The sequence below is a fragment of the Hippopotamus amphibius genome, chromosome 14, assembly GCF_030028045.1.
Source record: "Hippopotamus amphibius kiboko isolate mHipAmp2 chromosome 14, mHipAmp2.hap2, whole genome shotgun sequence".
Classification (NCBI taxonomy): Eukaryota; Metazoa; Chordata; class Mammalia; order Artiodactyla; family Hippopotamidae; genus Hippopotamus; species Hippopotamus amphibius.
The window spans coordinates 11,797,854-11,824,859 of record NC_080199.1 but is presented as its reverse complement, the minus strand read 5'-3'; the positions used below and the strand labels follow the sequence as shown (position 1 = coordinate 11,824,859).

General features: G+C 43.4%; 1 protein-coding gene across 20 annotated transcripts in view; it reads right to left on the bottom strand.

Annotated features, from left to right (window-relative positions):
• The window catches only part of DOCK9 (dedicator of cytokinesis 9), a 279,214-nt gene that overhangs the window by 31,335 nt on the left and 220,873 nt on the right, over positions 1-27,006 (bottom strand). For 8 of the 20 annotated variants that reach the window (XR_009049021.1, XM_057707546.1, XM_057707531.1 and 5 more), the window contains 11 exons: positions 25,558-25,624; positions 23,865-23,912; positions 21,121-21,257; positions 14,488-14,603; positions 7,388-7,525; positions 7,088-7,270; positions 5,270-5,383; positions 4,936-5,151; positions 3,394-3,451; positions 2,447-2,524; positions 1,108-1,214 (listed from right to left, as the gene is read on the bottom strand). Coding sequence is in view for 19 of the 20 variants with exons in the window: in XM_057707546.1 (XP_057563529.1) it covers positions 1,108-1,214; positions 2,447-2,524; positions 3,394-3,451; positions 4,936-5,151; positions 5,270-5,383; positions 7,088-7,270; positions 7,388-7,525; positions 14,488-14,603; positions 21,121-21,257; positions 23,865-23,912; positions 25,558-25,624 (1,262 nt within the window). In the remaining variant the exon portion in view is untranslated. Of the gene's footprint in view, positions 1-1,107; positions 1,215-2,446; positions 2,525-3,393; positions 3,452-4,935; positions 5,152-5,269; positions 5,384-7,087; positions 7,271-7,387; positions 7,526-14,487; positions 14,604-20,523; positions 20,568-21,120; positions 21,258-23,864; positions 23,913-25,557; positions 25,625-27,006 lie in introns of those variants that run through there. The other 12 variants (XM_057707550.1, XM_057707533.1, XM_057707534.1 and 9 more) reach the window with 6 other exon arrangements.

Genomic DNA, 27,006 nt, shown 5'->3' with positions numbered 1-27,006 from the left:
TGGGTAACATAAACAAAGAAAATCTAGGCTCACAAAGACATTGAACTGGAAAAGTAAGGACCTCAAAGACTTCCTGAAAGGGTCTTGGGGACCCCAGGGGCCCCAGGAGCCCCAGGAGCACGCTTGGAGAACTGCTGACTCACGGATGGTCCGTGTCACGGAGGGTGTCTGCTCACGGGCCCTGCTCACTGGCATGAACGTGGTCAGAAGCCCTGGTGCTAAGTGTAGGGCCTCCACACCATAGAAACAAGTGTAACAGAGGCAGAGGATGTCTACTCCTCTCTGTGTTCTTTCTCTCCACATGAAGAAACAGACAATTTTATTTTTCCTTAAAAGATGGGCAGGATTAAAAAGCTTTCCCTTGACTGTTTCATTTTGCTCTGAGTTGAGGGAAGGCAGGCACACATGGAGAACTCTTCTGGCAGATATTCATGGAAAAGGAAATTCAGGGAATGCAAGCAGAAAACTGGCATTTGTTCAAATTCCTAGCTGTATTTCAAAATGCTCTAGTTACAGATCTTAAGTGGCTGCAAGGTGATCCTGTTTTGGCAAGAAACTTGCAGAAATTGCTACAATAATCTAAAGCCAAACTTTTTGGTCTCTGTGGGGGATGGGCTAGTCTACTCATGGCGCACAGACCCTGGGTGACAGCACTCAAGTAGGGGCAGGGAACCGGGGACCTGGACAGGGCCGCTCTGCCCCCAAGCCCAGTCTGGCCTCTCACGGCCTTGCATGTTTGGGGACGTCAGAGAGGTGTCTCACATTGGAGACACTGATTCAAAAGTCAGATTAAAACAGCAGGAAAACCCGTGAACCAGAGAAATTAATTGCTGGAAAGAATGAGAAACTTTATGCTTCCAAATACCGGACCTTTTACCACAAGTGTTCAAGCTCTCAGCCTCGCTTCACAATTAACTAGCTCCTCAAACTCTCTCCGCAGAAAAGGAGGAGCTCCTAGAAACGGTAATGGCAGCAGCTTTCGCTGTTCTGTTTCAGTGCCCTGGAGAACTGTCTGAGAGTGAAATGTGCACACGGCAGCTGCAGACAGAAGACCCTAGTTTGGTGCAGGGGCGGGTGAAGGGCAGCACCACGGGCCGCGGCGCTCACCTCGTTGAAGTGGACGTCCTGCATGCCGACGTCCTCCATCATGGAAGCCTCCTCATCTATGTTCGGGGTAATCACCCTGAAGGCCGTGCATCCTTGTCTAAACATGCCTAGAATTGAGAGAGCAGAGGAGACAGTTGGAGCTATCAGCCTGCAAGTGGAGGAACCGGGAGGGTTCTTGCTGCCCTGTTCACCCGTGGGTTGAATGAGGCCCGCATCTGAAATCTCTTGTGTCTTAGGCTGGCCTTCCCACGGGGAGTCTGAGGGCCATTGTGCACTTTCCTTCATTCGCCTCCTCATGTTTAACCCTCACTGCCCTCAACTTGTTTCTCTTTCTCGTCCCTTTTAATTTTAACCCACCTTTATTAAAATGTATGTAATTCTGAAATAAATGGAAACGGGTCTTGAATCAAATTCATAGTAAAATAATAACAACAATAGTTTGATTTGGTAAGATGACCCATGCTCAGATACCCAGAAAAATAAAGAAGCCAAAGCCAATCAGAGAAGTACAAAAACAACTCTGTTTCCTTCCAGCTGTCACCTCACCCACTCTGGCTGGGGTAACCCAGAACTCGGACAGAACTCCCCCTTCTCCTGCAGCAAGCAGTCTACCAAGATGTAACTCGACGGTTGCAGCTGTGAGTTGATGGGCTGCCTTGGCTGGTTCCACGCTGGCAGCCTAAGGGGTAAGCAGAGGCCTTTCCTCGCATGGAGTCACTGGGGAAAGTTTTATGTCAGGTGGACACTGTCCGCTGGACAATGACAGCTGGGCAAAAACGATCAAGTGAAGAAGGACCTGAAACATGTTACTACTCTACTAGTAGAGATCGCTGCTTACAATAAAACAAAAGTCAAGACTTGAACTGAGAAATGAAAGGAACACAGAGTATTTTGAAATCAAATCTTGAAAGAGTAGACACGAAAGTCAGAGACTTTTCTGCTGCACACGGTCAAGGTTTCCAGGCCATTCGTGGGCTGTCTAGCATCTTTGCCACTGTCCTGCTTTAGCCTTGCTTTTGTTTTATGAAGACAAAGACTCCCCTATGAAAAGCATTAACCTAGGAGCTTGAGGATACATGAGCATACAAAAAGCAAAATTAAAAAATCCAGACACCCATGTTTTTGGCTTGCAGAGCAGATTTAAAAATACAGCTTAGCTCCGGTGGAACAACTACAACGGTGGCCAAAGTGCTTTCTTCTCCTCGCCCGCAGATTGCCATCAAACCGGAGAGGCCAGGAAAAGAAGGGAGGGAAGGAGAGCCAAGTCCATCCCAGCAGAGTTGAAAGAGAAACCCCCACACCTCTGAGTGTCAAATGGCTGGGCCCACCCTCAGCTCACCTCCCCGGCGCCTCCTCTGGCAGGTGCTGTGGCTGTAGGGGAGGAGGGGTGGCTCCGGCTGGAGGGCTAGGTCTGCTTCTAAACATGAGGAGATGTATTACCCAACAGAAGGTCTCAACAGGAAATCATGCTGGCAGTAAGAGAATACTGAGCCCCTCCCTGGTTTCTTTCTCCTTGCAGCTCTGATGTGTGACAAGCCTAGATGCCCTTAAATTCCATTCCAAAGTGCCAGCTGTACCAGAAAGATAGACATTCCCTGGCCTGGCCTTCGGTGGCTTTACATTATTCCTCACGTTGTGGAGGAATTAGCCAGATCTGGTGCAGCCGTGCTCTAGTACACACATGAACACAACGGGCTTGTCTAAAAGCCCCGTGTTCTCAATTTTGAAGGGGAAACGAGCAACTAGTGTTTAACCAGAGGAGCCGTGAGAAAACCCATGGCCTGCTAACATGGGAACATGCACGTAGTGCACAAGCACTCACTTCTGCCCGCTCTTTCACGGGCAGGCAAGGTTTCCAGCCTGCAAGCTGCCTTCTCACATGACAAAGCCAACCTCCGGGATGATGACCTCCAGTTGCAGCTGCCTTTTGATTGATAGGCAGTTCCAGTGGGAACTATCTTAAGGGAAAATAAAATCTTTTCAGCTGGAGAATGGCTGGTCAGGGACTCCCAGGTGCCAAGCTCATTAACTAGTTTTTGCAAGATGAAGTTATTAGTCAGAGTTTCTATGACAACATGCCACCTACCTTTGTTTTGCATTTCTGTGGTGCCTACCAAGTCAAGCAAACGACACACCAGCAAATAAAACAGTGAATATAGTGTACACACACACACGCACACACACAGAAATCCCCCATCTCCAAATCTTTCTGAATGGCTCTCACTTGTCTTTGCTGCTTTGTACAATATTGTATTAATTTCACAAAACACAGGAATCGTTTCTTACCTTTCCGTGTGAGATATTCTGCCACCAGGGCTGTGACATGGACATAGCACATTGCTGCCTATAATAAAAGACACATGCTTCAGAATCATCCTTTATAAAGCACATCTAATGCTCACAAACAGAAATCTAATGACAATGTGCTTGTATCAGATTTCAAGGCATCAACTAGTGTTTCTAATGGCCGACATCTTACCTTTTGAAAAAAGTGGAACAATTCACATAAATTGAAATTGTGAAACTGAGAATTGAGACAAATGGCAGTACATTTGCTAAGGCCCATTTCTATTTAGAATTATTAAATTTTAATGTAAAAGATTTTTAAAAAGCATTTTTTCTTACTGTACCTAAAATTTTGGTATTATTTCTCTTAAAAGGAAAAGAGGATCATTTAAAAAGACATGTGCATTCTTAGATTCAGAGATGAAATTATAACTTTTTCCAAAAGTAAAATTCTAAATGAAAATTATTTAATGTTAAATGGATAACATTATAAACACCTTAAAACAAAAGAAAAAATAAAAATAAATTCTTTTCACCAAGTTGCCATGATTTATAAAACGTTAAAGATAGCTGTTGGAAATGATCCGACCATAAGGTTCTAATGCCTGAGCCCTGGTTCTTGTCAGAATGATAGAAAAATTACTACTACTAACAGTATGTAATTCATCTTTATTATGGCTAATGTATATTTTAGATTAAACTTATGATCAAATAGAATGGACTCTGAATAATCAATAGGTTAAAATAGTTACATACATTTTTCAGATATAGAACACAATTTTACTAACTTAAGCCATTACAGAGGTTTAAAAGTAAAAAGCATGCTTCTTTGGTGGTACGGTTGATCCCGCCTAAATGCCTTAGGCACGAACCCTGAGCAGAGTTTTCACGGGAGCATCAACACAACCTGCCCTACAGCCTACTGTTTTCCTTAGTTTGCCCCCATTTTACAGATGATGTCACTGAGACACAGAGGGGTTAAGAACTGGCTCAGTGTCACCGAGTTAGTCGACGTTGGATCTGGGATCCAGTCCGCCTCGGAGCGCACACACCCCTCCGCCCCCGCACGCTGCCACTTATTGAACTGCGCAGCTCTGTCCACGAGGGAGCTCTGACATCTGCCACGTCCACAGCAAACCGACTACCTCAGAGAGGAAAAAGCAATGCCCGGTCACGATCCTGACTTCGATAACAGGGAAATCTAATTTTATCATAAAATCGCTGACCTGTAGGTCTAGGGCAGGGTTTTGCTGCAGAAGCTGAGAGCGCCTGAACTAGCAGGCACCTATGTGAGCGTGGGTGTTTTCTCAGGGCCTTCCAACAATGCCCTCTGTGACAGAGCGATCCCCCTACGATGCTGCAAGCTGTCAAACACGCAGACGACTGTGAAGAAACCCTGAGCCCAGCACTGTTTAAAGCAGCGCATATTTTTAACTGGCTTCTTTGAATGACTGGGAGATTTTTCTTATAAGGCGCTTCTTTCCGTGAGTGGGGCATAGTTCGTTCTCTCAGAAGCCGGGACTGACAGGCTTGCAGGGCTACCTCGGATAGGTCCCCGTTTTTGACGTGGATCCGGGCCATGCTGTCCAGCCACGTCTTCCGGAGCTCGGGGGTGCTGGCGTAGGACTTGGCCAGGCTATACTGGAGGTCCACCAGCATCTCGGGATCATTCTCGTGCTCCTTCATCTGGGCCGTGGCCATCAGCACCGTGCGGATCCTTTTAGTCAGGTCCTTCACGTCCGAGGAGAAGGTGGTGTGCTGAAACAAGGGGGGAGGGGGACACGGGCTTTCAGCTGCGTTCTGTCTGTCCACATATGTGTCAGGTGATGAGGCGGAGTCTTGGGGGTAAAAAATAAAACGGGACCAGGCCACCCACCTTGATGAGCCTGTCACTGTTGGCACAGGTGTTGATGATGGACAAGGACTGCTGGAATCTGGTTCCCCCGATGCCAACAACGTCTGCTATCAGCTGGCTGACGGAGATAATGACCTTAGGGACACACAAATGTGAGCAAATCAATTCACCTTCAAGTGACGCCCCAGGCTCGGCTCCTGGCTTCTGTTAGATTTTTTTTTTTTTTTTTTTTGATGTGGACCACTTCCGAAGTCTTCACTGAATTTATTACAATATTGCTTCTGTTTTTGGTTTTTTTGGCTGAGAGGTATGTGGACTCTTAGCTCCCTGGCCAGGGATCGAACCCACACCCCCTGCAGTGGAAGGTGAAGTCTCAGCCACTGGACCGCCAGGGAAGTCCCTGGCTTCAGGTAGGATGTGCACCGGGATGGGGCAATGGGGAAGCTGTGAGCAGGGATGGCTCCTGTGGGGGAAACAATGTCTGAGTCATCTCTCCCCTTTCCAAGAAATATTCCAGATTTTGCTACCCTTGAGTCCTCTGTTTGCTCATCGAAATGCTAATCAGGAGAGCGTAGAGGAATGAGAACCAGATAAGCCCGTGGCACTTGGATGGTTACTTACCTATCACTTTCTCTAATAAAAAGGGAGACATTACTCACCCCTTTGCTTTCCGGCTTGAATTTATAGGTACCAAACAGTCAATAAGTGGACTGTCCTTTGCATTTCTTATTAAGACATACACATATTAACTAAGCAGTGGGGGAACCTCTTGGCGGGGGGGTGGGGAGCACCGCCTTTACCCAGTTACTCAGCTAAATCGTGAACCCCCCCTTTCCTTCACGGCACCAGGTACAATCAGTCACTAAGTACTGTCAACTCAATCTCCTCTTCCTTCTAAGCTCGCTACGCCTGACCCAGGACACCATCCTCTCTGGCCAAGGTCTCCCAAGCTAAGGCCTCGGGTCCGGGTGACCCCTCTGCACATGCAACGATGCCTCCTCAATTGATCTCGCCCACACTCTCAACTCCACTGTAGGGACCTTCTCTGGTCCCCTGGATGGGCCCGTGCCCATGATGCATCTGTGGCCTGGAACACACTCACCCCCAAACCCCCGTTCATCCTTCACATCCCTGGGAAGCCCCCTGGTCCCCTCCCTGGGGCACTCAAGTTCCCTTGTTTCGGTCCCGGACACACGGCACAAGGCCTCAGGGTCTGTCTGTCCTCCAGCAGACGACGCTCCATGAGGATCAGGAGAGGGTTCTGTTTTGTCCATGGTTGTAGCCATGAATCTTAGCACATAGTTTGCAAACAATAAATATTTGTTCTAAAAAAGGAATAAGTACAGAGACAGAGAAGGCACTCCTATATGTGTTTGTAGAAAAAGAGTCTACAAAAATACGTAAGACTCTTCAGTATCTGGCCTGGTTCACAGAGCAGAGAATTTGGGACACTTTAACTCTGGAGAGATGGTAGGTGTGTCAACAGAGAGAAGACAGAAAAGAACCACATTGGGCTTTCTGTGTCTTACCTAAGATGTTTACCATGAGGAACCCTCTCGTAGGTTCTATGTATCTTGATTCAATGGAATTTCGGTCAGTCCAACATTGATTCAATATTTAAGTGTCAATTCACCAACAGAAACACATCCTGGGCCCAAATCTTACAATACGGAGGATGAAATAAATCAAACCAGTGAATTCTGACTTTTGAGTTTTCCATCTCGAAGCCAGATTGTTCAGTACTTATCTCGAGGTAACCTGGTAAATGTGACACTCAAAGTTTTCCGGCTGAACAGAATTCCACAGAGCACACGACCCAGAAAGCTGAAGCACACGCACCTGCAGATGCGTCCGGACAAAGGACTTCTTGCCAGTGTAGTCGAAGTTGTTCCTCATGAGGAAGTACAGCAGCTGCGAGGCCTCGGTCCGGATGGAGCTCAGCTTGGAGTTGCAGCACTTCAGGATCTCGTAACACAGGGCCGCACACATGTCCGCTCTCCCCTCATAGAACGTCGAGGGAAACTAGATGGGCACCAGGAAGCAAGTGAACCCAGAAAGGTCAGTGCACCCTTCAGCTCCAGGCGGACTCAGGAGCACAGGGAGCAGTCAAGGATGCCCTTCCCTGGTGAAACAACATACCTTATAGATCAATGACCTCAAGGCAGTGAAGACATTTTTTAAAGCCGTCTCAGACTGATGTTTTTGAAGAAAACACAAGTAGACGTCAAAAACCTTCTTCATGAGAGGATTATGTCCATGGTCAGCGAGGAGCTGGTTCTGAGAACACACGAGGACAACTCGGTCAGTGAGATAGGCCAGACACTGCTAACAGGTTTCATACAACTTTCAGCCTCAAAGGTTACAGTTTTCAGGTACTAAGACAACTTAAAATTTAAACAAACTTGCCATGAGTCCTCTAGGAAAGCACGGAGGTCTCTTGTAGTACAAATAAGCTTATTGATAAATGTATGCTTTGGAGAATTTACTTTTTCTACTAAGGGAGAGACTAATTATAAAACTTCCCAGCAAACTGCACTGTGGTTTAAAGGAACACTGTGCCTCAGTATTGGTTGGGCTTCTATTTATTTACTTATTTTTACTACCACCAGCAACTAATACAGAGGTAATGTCTGTGACACCTTAATTCCAACAGAAAAGTGCCATTGCAGGTATCGGCTAATTAATGTGCGGGAAAAAATGCTGAAGTGCAGTGTATGGAACAGGTCCTCTCCCAGCGAGGGCCGGGTTTGCTCCCACTGCAGGTTCTCAGGCACTCTGTGGAGCCACAAATCACCAGGCAGTCTGGTAAGGGGGAAAACGCACAGGCTTCGGTCAGGCGCTATTTCTCAGGTGCACAGATGTGCACAGGTAAACCAAGCCTGGCCATCCTCATCTGGAAGAGCGACCCTAAAACTGACCTTGCACAGCTACTGTGAAGACGTGAGGTCAAGTGTAGGGAGCCCCTGATGCACGCTCTGATCTAGTTCAGTAAGTGGCAAGAGGGCCACCATCAATTCCTTCTCATTCTTCAAGGTTTCCTTCCACCAGCAGCAAATTCACAACGATTCAACACTGTGAAAGCCTGGCTGGCTACAACTCCCAACAACTGCTGAACACGCACAGTGGAGGCCAGCATGCAGCCACGACACGTGTGTGACACCAGACAGCTGCATCTTCAAATACAGACAGGCCTGTCAGGACAAGAGGTGTGCATTTTGCAAAAGTAGGCAAAACTGACTTGTCATTAAAGACAAATGTCCAAGCTACATGTCAAAGAATGAAATTAGAACACTTCCTAACACCATATACAAAAATAAAATGGGTTAAAGACCTACAGGTAAGGCCAGACACTATAAAACTCTTAGAGGAAAACATAGGCAGAACACTCTATGACATACATCAAAGTAAGATCCTTTTTGACCCACCTCCTAGAATCATGGAAATAAAATCAAGAATAAACAAATGGGACCTCATGAAACAAACGCTTTTGCACAGCGAAAGAAACCATAAACGAGACAAGAAGACAACCCTCAGAATGGGAGAAAATACTTGCCAACAAAGCAACGGACAAAGGATTAATCTCCAAAATATACAAGCAGCTCATACAGCTTAATACCAAAAAAGCAAATAACCCAATCCACAAATGGGCTGAAGACCTAGACATTTCTCCAAAGAAGACATGCAGATAGCCAACAAACACATGAAAAGATGCTCAACATCACTAATCATTAGAGAAACGCAAGTCAAAGCCACAGTGAGGTATCACCTCACACTGGTCAGAATGGCCATCATCAAAAAATCTAGAAACAATAAATGCTGGAGAGGGTACGGAGAAAAGGGAACCCTCCTCCACTGTTGGTGGGAATGTAAACTGGTACAGCCACTATGGAAAACAGAATGGAGGTGCCTTAAAAACTAAAAATGGAACTACCATATGACCCAGCAATCCCACTACTGGGTGTATACCCAGAGAAAACCATAATCCAAAAAGAAACATGTACCACAATGTTCATTGCAGCACTATTTACAATAGCCAGGACATGGAAGCAACCCAAATGCCCATCAACAGATGAATGGATAAAGAAGATATGGCACATATATACAATGGAATATTACTCAGCCATAAAAAGGAATGAAACTGAGTTATTTGTAGTGAGGTGGATGAACCTAGAGACTGTCATACAGAGCGAAGTAAGGCAGAAAGAGAAAAACAAATACCATATGCTAACTCATATATATGGAATCTAAAAAAAAAATGGTACTGATGAACCCAGTGACAGGGCAAGAATAAAGATGCAGATGTAGAGAATGGACTTGAGGACACGGGGTGGGGGGGGGCACTGAAGGGGAAGCTGGGACGAAGTGAGAGAGTAGCACTGACATATATATACTACCAACTGTAAAATAGCTAGCGGGAAGTTGCTCCATAATACAGGAAGACCAACTTGATGATGGGTGATGACTTAGAGGGCTGGGACAGGGAGGGTGGGAGGGAGCCGAGGGAGGAAGGGCATACGGGGATATATGTATAAATACAGTTGATTCACTTTGGTGTACAGAAAAAACTGGCACAGTAGTGTAAAGCAATTCTATTCCAATAAAGAACTTAAAAAAAAAATGTCCGGAGGCCAGTATCTCGAACCAATCTTACAATTTAGCTGAATGAACAGAGATAACTTACGTCCAAATAGTTAAGCTGCACAGCAAATTATGGCTGGAGTAATAGTTTCGAGATTTACCTCATCTTATTGTTGGAGAAACAGTTTTACTCAAGGAATAAGTTTTGTTTTTTAGGTCCGGTGATTCACAGGTGTATTCACAGCTGGTAGGACACCTGGAATCCACAGTGATCTCTGTATCATGAAATACTGAAGTACAGTATTGAATTCCATCACGTGAAAGAGAAGCAATTTAATGAGCAGAAAGTGTAACTTAATTAACTGAATATGATGTAATTCTCAACCACAAACAGCTGTTCACCAACGGGGGTGGTGGTGGTGGGGGGGTTGTTTCCAGTGTTTGGGGAACTGCTTACAAGGTTTACTGCTTGTGAGCAGTGCTTTTCCCAGGAGTCAGTCCTTTCCAACTGTGGCTGGATTAAGATTTGCGTGAATCTGGATGTGAGTTTTTATTTTCTCAGCACTCTTTGCGGGAGATATCCCAGAGAGATGGTTCACACAAAAATTGCTAAGATCTCTGGTCTTGCTGTCTGAACTGGCCTATCTCTAAGTTCTTACTACTGGAGTTAAATTGTCCTTCCTTTCACTCTCTCTGGTCGAGGTTTTTGCTTCCCATTTTCTGGATTTAGTCTTCTTTGGGTTCTGATCACAAAACTTGCGTGAAGACTGGAGTAAAAACTCACACAAAGATGTAAAGAACCCCTCATTTAAAGGGGTAAAGAACTTTTCATCCTGAACACACCCCAGTTTACCAGCTGCCTTCCTTATTTTCCAACCAATTTTCTTCTCTCTCTGTCTCTCTCTTTCTCATTAGAAAGTAATTATACTAAACATAAAAAACACTGAACATTCAGAAAGGCTCAGAGAAGGGAAAAAAGCAAAACAAAAATCAGCTTCACTTTTCCACTCATAAACAACCACAGATAAGAATGGAGTATCTCATTTCTACCTTTGTATAGACTTTTACTGAGGATGGGAGAATTTCACGGAGGAAATTAAATGCGACGCTAGAATAATATGAGAGGCATGACTCATTTCTAGCACTAAGGTGGAGAATAGGTATAAATAACGCCCAGGAACTGTCTGCGGTGGATTCTCGCCTGACTGCTGTCCCACAGCCTCGTGAGGGGAACGGGCCTTTCAGAGCACGGACACACAATTATCAGTCATCTCTAAAGAGCCACGAAAGAAAGACGAACTCAAACCTCGGGTGCCAAATGAGATATCTGGAACCATGTTATTTAAGACAGTGACATCCTTCCTAGGCATATGGCTTGAGTTTTATTTAGACATTGATTATGGAATAACTTTAAAAATCTAGTTTAGAGAAGAGCGGTCTCTGTCGCAAAGGCTCGCCAGTCACCAAGATGACCTACACCCCAGGCTCACGGTCGTGTAAACCAGACCCCAGACTCCCCATCTGACGCCCACCATCCACGTGCTGCCCAACCCTGGGCACTCACAGGGCTCCTTCCCATCACGTACTTGCCGGTGCTCACCGTGCACCTCGCATCAGGAGAAGGTACTACACAGAGTCGCTTAGGATGCATTTTCAGATTAGATCTGTAAGTACGTTAAAAATATTATCAACTGTTTAAAGGCCAGAAATGGTTTTGGACTGTATTAACAGACATGTGAGAGCAGCCAGAGAAGAATCATATTTTTCTGCACGTAATCACCTCGGTTTACAAAACACACCTTTCACGTATTAAATAACATATGTGAAAGGGCCCACACAGTACCAGCACCTGGTAAGTGCTTGGTAATTTTCTTTTTTCTGTATGAGAGATCATTCAACTACCTCGATATTCACCCAGCTTAGCTCTTCCCCCACTCCCACACACCCCCACACGACTGACAGTGGAGAACAAGGGCCCTGACAGGCCAACTGTGTAGTGATCTTGGGCAAATTTCCTACCCTGTCGCAGCCTCAATCTCCTCACCTGCGAAATGGGGGGTGAGAAGAGGTACTGGGCCAGGCTATTGTGAGGACTAATGCTGAAGACACAGACGGCACTCAATGAATAGCAGGAAGCCAGTATGATAATAAACCGGGAGGCAGGGCTTGAATCTTTTCAATCATTTCCTCTCATGAAGAACGTGATTTCTTGATTGCCTTTGGCAACGTATTAGATGTGGTCAATTAAGAGGCTCAGTAACGATGGGGCTACATTTGCGGAAGATGATTTTTCTGCAAACAATTATGTCAGCTAACTCAATGTAATAATTTGATTTTTCCGATACGCTCCAACTGATGCCTCAGCTGAGTAAATATTTGCAAAGGAAGATCCCAGTGCTGCTGTGCCAGTGGGCCTCTGGGACCCGTGAACCCAGGCCAGGTGAGCCTGCAGCGCGGCGTGACACCCTATGATGCCACAGCATTTGCCCATCTTCCCACTTTTTCATGTGTGTGTATGCGTGCGCACACGCGTGTGCATTCTGTGCTTTAAACATCAAAGATTTTTGCGCACAGGCATGTAGACTTTGACGGAGATCACCTCAGCCCTAAAACTCAATCTTCCCTGTGCCTCTCAGGAATCAGACCCTTTAGCATTGACCAGGAAGGCGTGAGCACAGGGGAAAGTGCTAATTGCTAAAACTAGAGTCAACATGTGAGCTCCTACTGTGTGCCAGACACAGGGTAGGTGTTTTTGGATCCTTCATATCAATCCATTATACATCAGGCATAGTTGCCATGTTCTAAGTAAGGAAATCAGGGCTTAGAGAGGTCAAGTAGACCCGCCCAAGGCTTAACATCTGGCTAGTGGTGGAGCCGGGGCTTGGAGCCCACAGCGTCTCTGCACACACAGTCGCTTGCAAGTGCCCTGGAGCCTGGCCTGTACCAGCAGAGTGCTCGGCCCTCCAAAGGGTCATCTCACTTTAACCTACAACAGCCCTGGGGGGCAGATGCTATTTTTTCAACCTTGCAAATGAGACATCTTAGGTCTGGAGACATGAAGTGATTTTCCCAAAGACATTCACCCAACAAATGTTACAATCAGTCTTCAATCAGAGACCATCAGATGTTGTTTCTCTCTTGAGTCAGAACCTCTTCGGTGACCAGACACTGGAGATCTGGGAACCTTGACCAATACTCTTCTTTAATATGGAGCAAGTGATTTAAAGGAGGTTGAGTATGAACTGCAGGCTGTGCAGTAAGGAAACTGCCAGTATTCTCGTGGTGCCGCCAGACCACACCTGTGCCACGTGTCCCCTCGCCTGCCCGCGGTGCCAGACCACACTTGCTGTGCAGCCCCGAGGCTTCCCACTCACTGACATGCTGGGGCCCAGGCAGAGAGTGGAAGAAAGTGTCCCGACGACTGTTTTGAACTTACGGATGCACAGTTAGCACTGATACGGGCCTCCAGGGCAAATACTCGTAATACAAATTCCACTGCCCATTTACACAAGAATTTTTAATTAAAAATAGTGTAAAGCAATGATATTCCAATAAAGAGCTTAAAAAAAAATAGAAAGAGGTTCAAAACATGGTTCCAGGAGAGCAGTGGTTCTCAGGCAACACTGTGCACATCTTACTCCCAGAGTTTGATTTGGTCGGCCAGGGCCCAAGAACCTATATTTCTAACAAGCTTCAGGGCCTGCAGCTGTCACCAGCCTGGGGACCATGACCAAGAGCCACTAGAGTACAGCTCCACGTGAGAAGACACTGCTGCCCCCATACTCATCCTCACTCTCGACCAGGTTCCTAGTTATGACATTTCCTGGGGACATGAGTAGCATGGCTGCTGAGAACAAAGGTAAGTTATAACAAAGCAACATGACATCAGGTAACTATTTTTACTCTGTCTAATAAAGAAACGTGCTTCATGAGAAGAGGAGGTGAGTAAAGCACAGAATGACTCTGGGTATGCTTCCCAAATACCCCTGCAAATAAACATGTCGACTCCACGTTCAGACATATTAACACTGATGCAGCTTCCCTGAATGGAGGTAGCCACTGAGCGAGAATGGGAAGGGTTAGCTTCCTAAAAGCAAGAGAGTGGCTGAAGAGACCATCTTGACCTACTTGAATGTTACCTGCTAAAACCTAACAATAAGACCAATATCACTTTTTATTCTCTATAGCTGAAATGTTTCTATCATTTCATTTAGTAACAGGTCAAAAAAAATGGAAAAGGTGAATATGTATTCACGTATTGCTCCTCTACACATAAACATCTGATTTTAATTGCTACCACATGTGGATATGTTTAAAGACGCTAGAGGCAGAAATGCCCAGTTAGGTTCCTGTACTTATCCTTGAGGGCTTAGCAAAGCCATGTTCCCTGGTAAATGCTTTCACCTGGCCAAGTGTTAACTGCCTGCAGAGACTGTGTCCACCGTCTGCAAGCAGGCGGCACACTCTGACCAGTGAAGCTGTATTATATTACAGGGAATTCGAGTCATTAACTGTGGAACAGTTTCATTAAGGGAATTAAAGGGTCAAAAACAGTTGCTGCAGTAAAAGGACAACATAAGAAGCTCTTGCTGGTTCAGTTAAATAAGCAGAATGAATTTAAGAGGCAAGGCTCTGACCATCAACAGCTATTGAATACAAACCTTAAACGCCAGTGTGAATAGAGAGAGGGTGTCCAGAGCCGTCAGGCACACCTCAGTAGCAATATTGGCTTCAAGTAACGACTGGTGGAGAACATCTGCGTCCGAGTGGCCATAGCCTGCATGAATCACAACACAAGGTCACTGCCAGTGGCTGCAGAAGAAAGGCTGGCAGACGGTATAGCCACAGTCAACTTTTGATTATTTCCAGAAGGCTTCCTTCAGGGCCGTATCTCCCTGTTTGCCTTTTTTTTTTTTTTTTTTGGGAGGGGGGGTGGTTACTAAAAATGTTCCCATTCAATTATAACTCTTTTCAACTCTGGAAGGGAAGTAACAGCAGCAAACATTTATTGTGCGCTTGCTATGTGCCAGCCATAATTCTATGAACTTTACACGTATCATCTCATTTAACCTCTCAACAGCCCTAAGAAGTGTGTCCATTATTAAACCCTTCCTGCAGGTAAGGAAATGGAGGCACAGAAAGGCGAAACAACTTGTCTTAAGTCACACAGTTGGTAAACAGGGGAGCTAGGACTGGTACCTGGACCGGAGGTGCTCAATTGAGCCACTTGCCTGAGCTGTGAGGACGGTGGGGGAGTGAAGGAGCCTGAGATTTCTGAAGCTTCCCACACAGACAGAGGCGGCAGCACAGCACAGGGAAAGGAAATGAGCCGAGGCTCAGGCTGCTGGTCAGTGACTCCAGCTCAGCCTCCTACTAGCTGTGTGACCTTGGGCAAGTTACTTGACCTCTTTATACCTCAGTTTCCTCATCTGTAGAATGGGGATAATAACAGTATCTACCTCAAAGGGTTGTGGTGAGCATGAAATACACTAGTTGTGAAGCTCTTGAAATGGTGCCTGGCACATAGTGAACGCTGCACACGTCTCAAGCCAATAATGCAAGGATGTGTTCTATCAGCTGGAATCGTGAATAACCAAGAGCTGACTGCGCCTGCGGTGTTCTGCTCGCTTTAACAAAAAGCATAAAAGCCGCTGTGACCAAAAGAGATGTTTAAGAAAAGGAGAGGAATTGAAGAATCATAACTTAAACACAAACTGATATCTTCTGTATGTGGCTGTAAAATCAATTTAGTACTGCTATAAATGTAGTTTGACATATAATTTGAGATATTAAATTATGGAATGGTATGCATTAGCAGAAATATATATAGGGATGCAAAGATGTTACAGTATTGATCTAGATTACAAAGAAAGATGGCAATATAATAAAACATCATGTCATGTCTTTCTCCAAGGAGCGAAACAGAGCAACACTTACTATGTAGGTAATGTTCTTAATACTCCAGAGAGGAGGACATTTTGTACACAGATCAGGAAAATGAAGTACAGAAAGCTTAGAGAATTTTCTTGAGGCCAGTAATGGAAAAAAAACAAAAACTACACTCCAAATTCCTTACCCAGGTCACTGTACCATAATCTCTATTATTAAGATAAAATAAAGTAACTAGCATGATGTTATTCTGACTTTAATAAATGTCAGAGATAGAGAATGATTTTTTGAAAAACTACAAAAAGCTTTTTTAAAGCTACCAAGCTGCTTTCTGAAGTATGATTTTAAAAAAAGAAAACTATTATGTGCTTTCATCCAATTTTGCTTTGCTTTTAAAACGGTGGTTTTGAGTGGCCTGCATTACTTCCCCGCTGCGGCAGCCATCCATGAGGCTACGGAACACGCTGGGCACCATGCTCATTCTGTTTCTTTTTATTCCTGCTTTTTTTGGATAAGAAATCTAGCAGGAAGACAGACAGACATGTTTGGGTGCTAATATTCACTGAACTGCCTCTGTGAGCCAAGGCACTGCCTCACTGGGTAAGGTGTGTCTCGTGAGACACAGCCAACGGAAGAGGAAAACAGACGGATGGTTATTGTTACAGGGATCGCAAACCAGGGCGAGAGAGGACCAAACTAAACAAATAAACACATACAACACCTTTTATCAGACCAACCAAAATTATCACGCAGGTCGAAAGGACCCTATATTGAGGGCTGCCGTTTACCCCAAATGAAGTTTTTTAATCTGGGTTCAACTGTAACGAGGCACTTGCTTTGGTGACTAATTGTACTCTCTGCACAGAACTATCCTTTTCTCTTTCTAGATAACCTGCTGGATAAGTGCATCCAAGTATGCTCATTATAGATAAGAGGGTCTACACACTGAAGAACTGCAACGGAGTTTACTTACACCTGACTGAATGTCTAGAACAATTCAAGAATTGCAATTTGTCAATGTGCTATTTTTTAAACATATATAATCAATGGGCCATGCTAATTATTGACAAAATTTCTCTAAGCTGCTACACCAGCCATAAGTCATCACACTGTCTATCTAGTCTCCTTTAGAATGAGTCAAATTCATATAGAAATCTGGTTGCCCGTGTCCGAGTCATATAAGAATAAAAGAAATAGTCCTTTTAGCCATAATTGGTTGTAGTTTGCTTTTCCTTAAACCGATTCATCTCAAAAATCAGCAGGATTCCTGAGCCAGTGTTACTTAAACATCTCTGAAAATAAGTGGCAGCAAGGGAGGTTGTGTGAGTGACAGAAACTGCCTGGACAGTCCACCCAAGGACACCCCCACGGGAACAGCGTGCCTCGAGGCCTGGAAAAAAGCTGTGCACGAGGCAGGACTCTAGTCAATGGTCACCTTGTTACCAGCCAACACAGGAAAATGAAGCTGAGCTGGCAAACCCAAGAAGGGGTCTTAAGAGACACAGCAATTTCTCAAAGCGTCGGTCAGTAACTCTTTAAAGCTGACTAAGCAGATTCTGACCGAGGTCAGGAAGGAATGCTGTTAACCCTACTGACTTCCACTAGGGGGCACTGGTGCCTTGGAGCACAGGCACTGACCATGGTCACTGAGGCAGGTCAGAGAGGTAAGGACTTCCCTGATGCTCCATCTCTGGCAGGCATGTCAGGGGTTGCATTAGAGACCTGAAGATCTGCTGCTCACATGTACACAACTGCCATCCTGTTGCCACTCAGGTAAGTGATTTATTCTAAAATCCCCAAATCTTTTAAACACTCAAAGGCCAAGCAAGAGATTTTTTTTCCCTCTAATGTCATCTGCTATGTTTAGACTTAACTAATGTAATATGCAGGATATATCTGTAAGATAAGAGCTGATAAACTGTAAAATATATCCTGATTTCAGAAATGCTAGCAAAGGGGCAAAAATGTATCTCCAAATCAAGGAAATGTGGCTTTATAAATAGAAATTTTATTTACTATCTTGAGTATAGACACTTAAAGCACCCAAGCCCATGTCACCTATTTTTTTTTTAATTTAATTTATTTATTTATTATTTTTTGGGGGGTACACCAAGTTCAATCAACTGTTTTTATACACATATCCCCGTATCATGTCACCTATTTTAAAAGATATATCGTCCATGCTGAAGAACTGTTGAAAAATATTGATTTTACTTCAGAGACTATATGCTTTTCCTGCATTTTTCATATTGATTCAATATTATGTACAATAAAGGAACTTAATTCATTTTATTATTTGAGATTCATAGATATCAAAAGAATTTCAGAGTTAGATGGGGTCTAAACAAGCCATCTTGTCCAGCTCCTCATATGATGCTTAAGTGACCTGGACGTATCCCCCAATGGGTCCTCATCTAATCTCTGTCTTCACATCTCGCTGCCAGTACCCACACTAGCTAATGGGTAGTCCAGCTGGAAAATGCTTTCCCATATTCACCTGTGATCCAATTCTCTGCAACTTAATCCAGTGATCTTAAACATAATATATTTTTTGCAAATGTGTCACTTATTTGCAAACATGTTTCACATAGTTTTCCCCTCATCACTAGGTTTATATAAAATATTCTCCAAGCATCTATCACTCTCAATTTGTCCATTAGTATAAAAGTCTTTTCTACTCATACACGGGTACACGTTGTAGTAAAGAGGCCTTCATGTTGTAAACACTTACTTTTATAAGCCTGGGAAATGACTCAAACAACAAACGCCTACCCTTTGAGGGGTTTTGAAAAAGACCATTGGCTACAGTGACATTTGTCATTTTCATTATTTCCTATAAAAATCCAAGCGCAAGGGTAAGGGCCTGCATTGGCTTAAGTCCCTCACAGTCCTCTGCTGCCCCCTGCTGGTCATGCTGAGGTCTGACAAAGCCTTTCCTACTCGGAGAAAGAGGAAATGAAAATGCAGGTGTATAGGGGACTCTTTCTACTTTCATTCTTTTCTAAAATAAATTCATTTTAGATTCTGGCATCCCAGCAAATTTCTCACATATTGAATCTCTGTCATATTGGTTGGCCCAACATAAGGTACTGTATTCACTGTTAAACAGGAATTTTTTTTATAAGAAACATATATAGCTACACATTTCCCGTAAAATACCTAGATACAGATGTAAAAAATCATGTATGTATATATACATATACATGGTCACACACATACACATGTATACATACAGTATACACACCCTTCTCTGTGGCTTTTGGCCAAGTTGACAATTTGGAGCTCAAAAAGCTAATGGAAGCAGACTGAAGCCACCCAAATACAAAATCAGAATTAGAGATATAAGTGAAGCCTGAGTTCAGGGGGAAGATGCAAGGACTAGGAGACATGAGAAGCTATTTGGGGTGAGCAGGAATTGTTGGCACACGTTAGAAGGCTAAAATAATCAGCTTCACACTATTGACTGGGAAGCAGTGAATGAGAAACTTTAAGGATGGTGTCACTGAAAACTAAAGAAAAACTTCAGGATGAAAGAGGAGAGGGGCAGGAAGGACGGGGTTCTCTGTGGGTAGCAGGAAGAGAGAATGGAAATCAACCATGTTAACAATAGGGTTTTTGGCAGCAGAACACGGCCAGCTGTCTCTCTCCTCCGATTCAAGCCACCACTGCAAAATCGATTTGCAGTGGGAGGGGCTGCTGCATATCTTAGTGGATTAAGGTTATTTATTTGTGTGTCGATCATTCAGTTTATTTTTGTTTGTTTTCTATGTTTCCTAAACAATTACCTTTGGAGGCGGGGCCTTGGTCTGCTTATGATTGTTTTTTACAGTGCTTTAAAGTTTAAGCATTTATTTCAACTATTGGTAGTCCCTGTGTTATAAATTATCTGAACAAAGGCAATGTAGCAGGTCCTGCAGAACAGTGGGAATTTGATTTCTCTTTGCTAAATAGGAAATGAAAACTGAAAGTAATGAAACTTCTTGTTTTGTTTGTTTGGACCTCTTGTCTGCGGAGCTAAAAAAGCCCTGACAGACAAGATGTTGAAAAATCAAGTTCTCTGGCCTCAGATGTGCCACTAACGTACATTCCACAGCTAAGCATAGAACCCAGAACTAGCGTTTGAAGGCTACCAATTCAGTGTGTGACAGACTGACATAATATTGATTTAAATTAAGCCTAGAATTTTATAAAGAGAGACAGTATGCACCACATTTAACTTTGTCGGGGGTGGGAGAGTGGGAGCTGCTGTATTTTGATTTCTCAGCCTTCTTACTTTGAGCTATTCTCAATTTAAGGTGTCAGGAATATATTGTCTTTACTCTTAGCCTGTACTAAGAAAGAGGTATGGAAATCATAATGAATGGAATGAATTCTTATGATTAGAAATGATGAGAAGATATTAATAACCATGTACTAAAGACATTGCTTGGAATGAGTATAAATAATTGCCTAGATAGAACGATATCTAGCTACGTCATGCTTGGAGCAAAGATGTCAAGTCAGAGAACACACTACTGACAGAAATGATGACATTAGTTTATAAAGTGCTGCATGGTTGCTATCTTTTAGGTTTTCTGCTTTAAGAACCCCTTACAAAGATTAAACACTTAGATTTCTAGAAACAGCACTTGATGCTACATCCCCTCTGGTAAATGATAAAAGTAAATTACAGATATGCTCCCATGCTTTGGCAAAGTCTCTACTGTAAAGTTAGGAAGCCCCAAAGTTAGGAAGGCGAGATGAACAAGAGGTCTCGGTTTGCAAGTGAAGCGGCCTCGTAAGCAGACTTCAACCTGATTAAATCTTACCATTGTCTACAGAAATTCCAAGCACACTTGATATCTTTCTCACACTGAAAACACAGAAAAAGTCACTTTGTTATTGGCTTTTCCACACCCTCACACATAGATTCACGGGCTTTACGGTTTCACAGCACTTTAAGGATTAACATACATTCAGGGCTGGAATGTCAGAATGTGGACGCTTGATCAATTACACGCACAGGGTCGGGGGCGGGGGGGCCAAAGGAACTTGCCCCAGATGTTCTCAGGCATCACGGGGGGAAAGTGACGTTAAGCTGGCTACTGGCAATGAATCAAAATACTAAATTAAAAATATCAGAGGACGTCTGGCTCTCAATTAGGCCAGATTTTGTTTTAAAAACACCAAGCAGACAGAGTGGGGCAAAGGGTCTAGGCTTTTGGGTCTGATCGTGTAGTTGACCGCGTCCCACATTATGTCATTCTCCTCCGAGGAAGGGAACTGCGCCACGAGCTCTTCATCCTACTGCTCTGAGCTGGAAGAAAAGTCGAGTTGGTGATGTGGTGTGGTGTGGCTGGGGGCTCTCCCCTCTGAGCTGTCACATGGCATGGCTGGCTGTTACGATGGCGTGTCATGGGACTTACTGTGGTTAAAAGTGAGAGAGTTATCCAGGCTGCCCAGCTGCTGCAATCTGGCATGCATCATTCCTGTTCTGTTACGGGAAACAGGCAATGTCTGAGATTTTCGATCATGAACTATGGGTCCCAACCCCTCCTGGTTCCTGCAACATGAGTGAAATGGGATAGAAGCAAAAGTTAGACTTGTTACACGGCAGCGAGACGGGGAGTGTTAGTTAGTGAGGCCGGGACACAGCACGAAGGAGACGGGCCACGCACAGACCAAGCACAGCGGAGCCTGTTTGGGGCCACATGAGCCAGAGACACACACAGGCAGCAGCGCTTGCAGAGTTCACAGCAAAGCACCTAAAGACGAAGGAGCAAAAACCAGGCCAAAGCACAGACCTTTGCAGTGTTGGAAAGTCATTTCGAGATGCTACTTTCTAAAAAGGTGAGCATCAGTCCAGTGCAGTGCTAACGGCCAGCATCTGGACAACAGCCAAAACACTGTGAATCTTTTTGGATTATATGTTATTAAAGAGCAAAAAGAATTTTTTTTTTTAGTTAAAATAATGCATTGGAAGAAACAGAGAACAAACATGCAATGGGAGGGATTACATGAGGCGGTTTAACACCTTTATTCTTACCCAGGCAAGAAGGAGGAGAGCCACAGCCTTTGTTAGACTTGTCAGCAGCCAAGTGAAGAAAATAGAAAAGTGATCTGGGTTAGCAATCAAACAGCTAACTTCCTACTGTGTACCATCACCAGAGCAGATGAAAAATGAGACCAGCGCTGGAATGACACCTGTCCCCCATCCCGTAGCCGCCGGCGCCCTCACCGTGTTATTGTGTGGAGTGGGGCAGGGCATGCATGGAATATCATCGGGCAACATGCTGCTGGTGACTTCAAAGTGACACAATGAGAAGGCGCAGTGTTCACAGAGCTGGACCACCACGGAGGGCAAACACTGACAACGTTTACATCATCACTCGGGATCTTTTCACATGCAGCAGAGACCATGGCAACTTTTCGTAAACCAGAGCACGTCTTTCCACTGTGCACAGTATAAAGTAACACCATCCTCCACCCGACCTATCTATGCCCATTTATTTTTAAAGATAGTCCAAGGAAGCATACTTCTACATGCAAATATATACAAGGTGCTTAGGAAGCCAGAAGGTTTTTCTTAAAAAAAAAATAAATTTATAGCCATTGAAAAAATAAGTTAACTATTTCACAAAATCCAATTCCAAAATAGTTTGTTGGGGCAGAAATCTTCAGCTTCTCACATTCACCACGTTCATCTCTGAGGCATTTTATTCTATTTGCACAACATTTTCCAAATGCCATCTTGTGATGTGGGTGAAGTTACTGCAAGAGGGTGTGAAGCTCCCCCAGCACAGTGTCTTTCTGTTGCAAATATACTGTTTGCCCATCTTCATGGGGCAAAGTCTAAAGGAATGAAGTTGTTGTATAAGGAGGTTATTGTATAAGGACACGTTGTATATACTTGCATATAGTACTCAAAAAAATCAAATGCAAAATTTACTGTTATAAAAAAATAATAAGAGTTAAGATTAGAGAACATTAAATGCCACCAAATTTCAATTAAAAATAGAAAGTATTAATAGGAAGAAAGCGTAATACCGTCTAATTTTTTTAAAAGAAAACATACTTTTATTTGACATAAACACAATTCCGAAAATATCTCAAATATCTCAAGCAAAGAACAATGTTACCATAAAAAGCAAAATCTTGACATTAAATAGAAAGTCTATTAAAAATCTCTTTCCTATTTCATTGCTGTAAGGCAGAATTAGAGATAAGAGAAAAAACTCAATGACAAATTTTAAAGTTTTTCTTCAAACATAAATATGTTTACTTATAAACTTTAACAACAATACCAATAGAAAAATAGGATACTTAGACCAAACCCCATGAATACATTATCGCGAATACACACTACAGAAAACAAGTACAGACACACTGAATGGCGGAAGGGCAGGCGTAGGAACTCGGCAACGACAAGACGCGCTCTGAGGAATCACCTCCAGAGAAGGAGCTGCGGGACTGCCCATCAGCAATGAGTTTCCAGCTTTCCCCAAACTCAGTGTGGAACTGCGAGTCTGGGCTGGGACAGGACAGTGAGAATCTACGATACGCAACAGGGAGTTCTGGTCAGATAGCAACAGAAGGCACAGACAGCTTATTCAGAGAAAGAGGAGAAAAGGCTCAATTTTAGAGATGGGTGTGTGGCAGTCCAAACAAATTGTAGATGGACTGAAAATATTCTTTCATTAAGAAGGAAAGTGGTTAGATGAGAAATTATCATCTTTGTAGTTGGGAGGAGGAATGGTAAAAAAAGGACTTCTGAAAGTGGAACAGGGAAGAGACATCATTGAGGAAGGAAAAAAAAAAAAAAAAGGAATGAGAAGACACAGCCAGAGGAACTGGGAGAAAAGAAAGAGGAGACAGAAGGAACAGAGCGTAAGGGAGGATTTGGAAGGAAGTGTAGAAGTGCAGCAACAGGCCACGGAGGAAAATCTTTCCAAGAGATGTGCCTGAGACAGAATGAGACAGAAGGAACGTAGGAACACAGGCGAAAGATGCCACCAGATTTCATGGCAGCAATCCAAAGCCCTGCCAACTGTCTTCATGGCCGTGTATGAGAATTCCAACCGCCAATCACCACAGATGACAATGCCCGCACTTTCGGATCCAAGCAATACAGAGAATGACACAACACTTCAAACTAAAACCCCCACAGTACCTGGCAATATATCGCTTCCCCATGTACTGGAACTGGTGCAAGCAGACTCTGTGGACAGGATGAAAGATAATTAGGGAAGTGATAAAGTTATTGCAGATAAAATTATTTTTGACACATTACTGTATTTAAACCCACTTACAGTAACACATTCAATAAGCTCCTACATCTATCATTAGCCCCTTACTTCTGGTTTTCTGGAAAGGCCCTGTAAACCCAGAGAAAATAATCAAACACAAGGGAGGCCCCATATTGTGCTGCTATCAGTACCACGGTGGATGGCTTGAGTGACACAGAAGAAAGGCCCAGGATGGACAGGATTGACTGTTGACTTAGGATTTGGACACTGACTCTACGTTTGCTTTAGAAGTCACAGTGCAAACCACATGCACTGTTCCAAGTTGCTTATCTGTCCTCATTCAACCTATGTAAGAAGAATTCTCTCTTTGTTTTTAAATTTATTATACTTATTTGGTTGCGCTGGGTCTTAGTTGCAGTAGGTGGGCTCCTTAGCTGTGGCTCACTGGCTCCTTAGTTGTGGTATGAGAACTCTTAGTTGCAGTATGCATGTAGGATCTGCTTCCCTGACCAAGGATTGAACCCGGGCCCCCTGTATTGGGAGCACAGAGTCTTAACCACTGTGCCACCAGGGAAGTCCCTGGAGCTTTCTTTTTTGATTCAAGTAAATAGACTGGTCCCTTACAGACATCAAGTATATATTTTTTTGTTTTATTTTATTATATCCACTATACTGACTTAAAAAAAAATTCATATATTTAACAAGAGGCAGTTAAAATAATGTCTAGTAAATTCTTGTGGTGCTGAAACTTGTCTCACATGTGACAATTCCCACCTTTAACTCAGCAGAGGAAGTGACCATGAATTTGTGAACCAAGACCATAATTCCAAAATACACAAACATCTGACCACCACAGGTTTCCACCTGAATTTGTGCAAACACACATTTGGCAGCAAATCATGACCCCAGCGAACAGACATAAAGCTACTTAGTCATGATTTAACCAATTATTGTGAATAATCATAGTACTGCAGAAATAACTTCTTACTGCAGAAACAATAACGTGCTTCATCGTGGGGTGCTGTCTGAGACCCTGCTGGGGTGTTATGGAATATACTCTCTATGTAAATTGTTCACAAATCCAAAATATCTGGATTTGAAAAATCATCTGGCTCCACCAGTTTGGGATAAGGGATTGTAGATTTATGTCTCCAAAAGTAAAAACCTTAAGGAAGACAGAAGCTTAAACTAAAGAGATAAAATAACATAGACTGTATTTAAGACTTCACTTTTACTTACTATATATTTCTAACTTATAGCAATTTTTGTGTCTTAGCTTCTGTATCTGCTTGAGTTAAGTTACAGTTAACTTAGAAATGTAGCATCCACCCAATTCAGCTAATAAATTTTGTATTATTTTATTAAAATAACTTATACACAGAAGTAGTAACCTCTCATCTATAATAATCACATATCTAATAATTTAAGGCTGGTCACTGTCCACTGAGTCATGAGCTCCTGAGAGTGGGTGCTGGGTTGGGGTCCAGGACTACAGCTTAAGGATAAGTGTGGATGTGAATATATATTGCATTCTTGGTTCAACTATATAACATTCTTTACATGTCTTAATTAGTCAGGAAAAATCAAGAGTCAATGAGCAAAGACAAAACTACTCACTCTGATATCGTAAAAAAATCCATAAGTTCAGATGTTGAGGCCTTGTTCCAATATGTAAACAAAGCATCTGGAAAGTAAATATTTATTTGGTAAAAAACATGATGTGTATTTTGTATCTTATAAGACAGGAAGAGACCTCAGAATGTAGGCCTCCAAACTCTCCTCGGCCCCCTTTAATAGTTGATCAAAGGATAAGCCACAGTGACCAACCTATTATAATGGGTAACGTACAACAGGCTTAGTCAATGTAAAGAAGCTCCATTTGAACATCTGAACTTTCATTTCATCGTGCTTTATCTAGCCCTACATGGTACATACTGAATTTATACAAAATGTACTCTTAGACTAGAAAATTCAAAGAATACAAGTGGGCATATAGTCTAAAGTTAGGCTTGCTCTTTACCCATTATAGAATCCCTCCCCAGTAGAGAATCTGTTGAAAATTCTTACACTTATATAAGTAACCCCTTCCCAACACACACACACACTCTCTCTCTCTCTGAAATGGAAGCATGCATCTTACAGGCACTGTTTTGCCCTCTGAGTGTTAGTTCAACAATAAAGCTTGGATCTATCTCAGTCTTTTCCAAGCTGCATAGTATTCCTCTCCAAGGACGCGCACCACAATTGAGTTAACCAGTTCCCCTACTGTCAGACATTTACTTGTTCTTCCCCTCATTTTTTTGCTATTATAAATCATGCCTCAGTAAACCTCCTTTTTACATGGGTCTTTGTACACCTGTCCAACTACATCTATAGGAGAAATTCTTAGACGTGAACTAGCCACGTTAATGGTATGTACGTTTAAAATTTGACAGATATTGTCAAATAGCCTTCCAAAGAAGCAGTGTATAAGAGTTCCTATTTCCCAGCACAATGGTACAATGTACCGGTGATTAAGAACCACACCTGCTCTTTCTCAAGAGCAACTGGGCACATTTTTAGTTAAGGTGAATCCTACAAATTCACTTACAGGAAGCATTCTCTGTGTACGACCCTTAACAGTTCAGCACTGCACAAAGAGTGTTATCATTTGATAGTCAAACATTTTTGCATTCTTACATTTTACACTGAAGTTGAGAAATGTGTTACAAGATTCCTCTCAGGGAAAAAGCCATTGAGTCTCTGGGGCCTGAGATGAGGGAGAGGGTGGCTGCAGAGATGCTTCAGGCTCATGAAGACGCACGGCCACGGACTTTTATTCTACACTCGTCAAGAACAGTGACAGGCAAGAGAAGCCGTGGGATACATATCAAGTACCTGTTACACGCCAGGCACCGTGTTAGGTCTCATGATCTCACATATATCCTGTCTGAATCCTCACCGTGATTGGGGTGGAGTTCCCATTTACAGATGAACTAATGAAGGCTCAGAGAAGCTAAGTAACTCTCCCAATTACCAGCCTAGAGAATGCTGGTGGAACAGCTATTTGAATCCAAGTGCACCTGG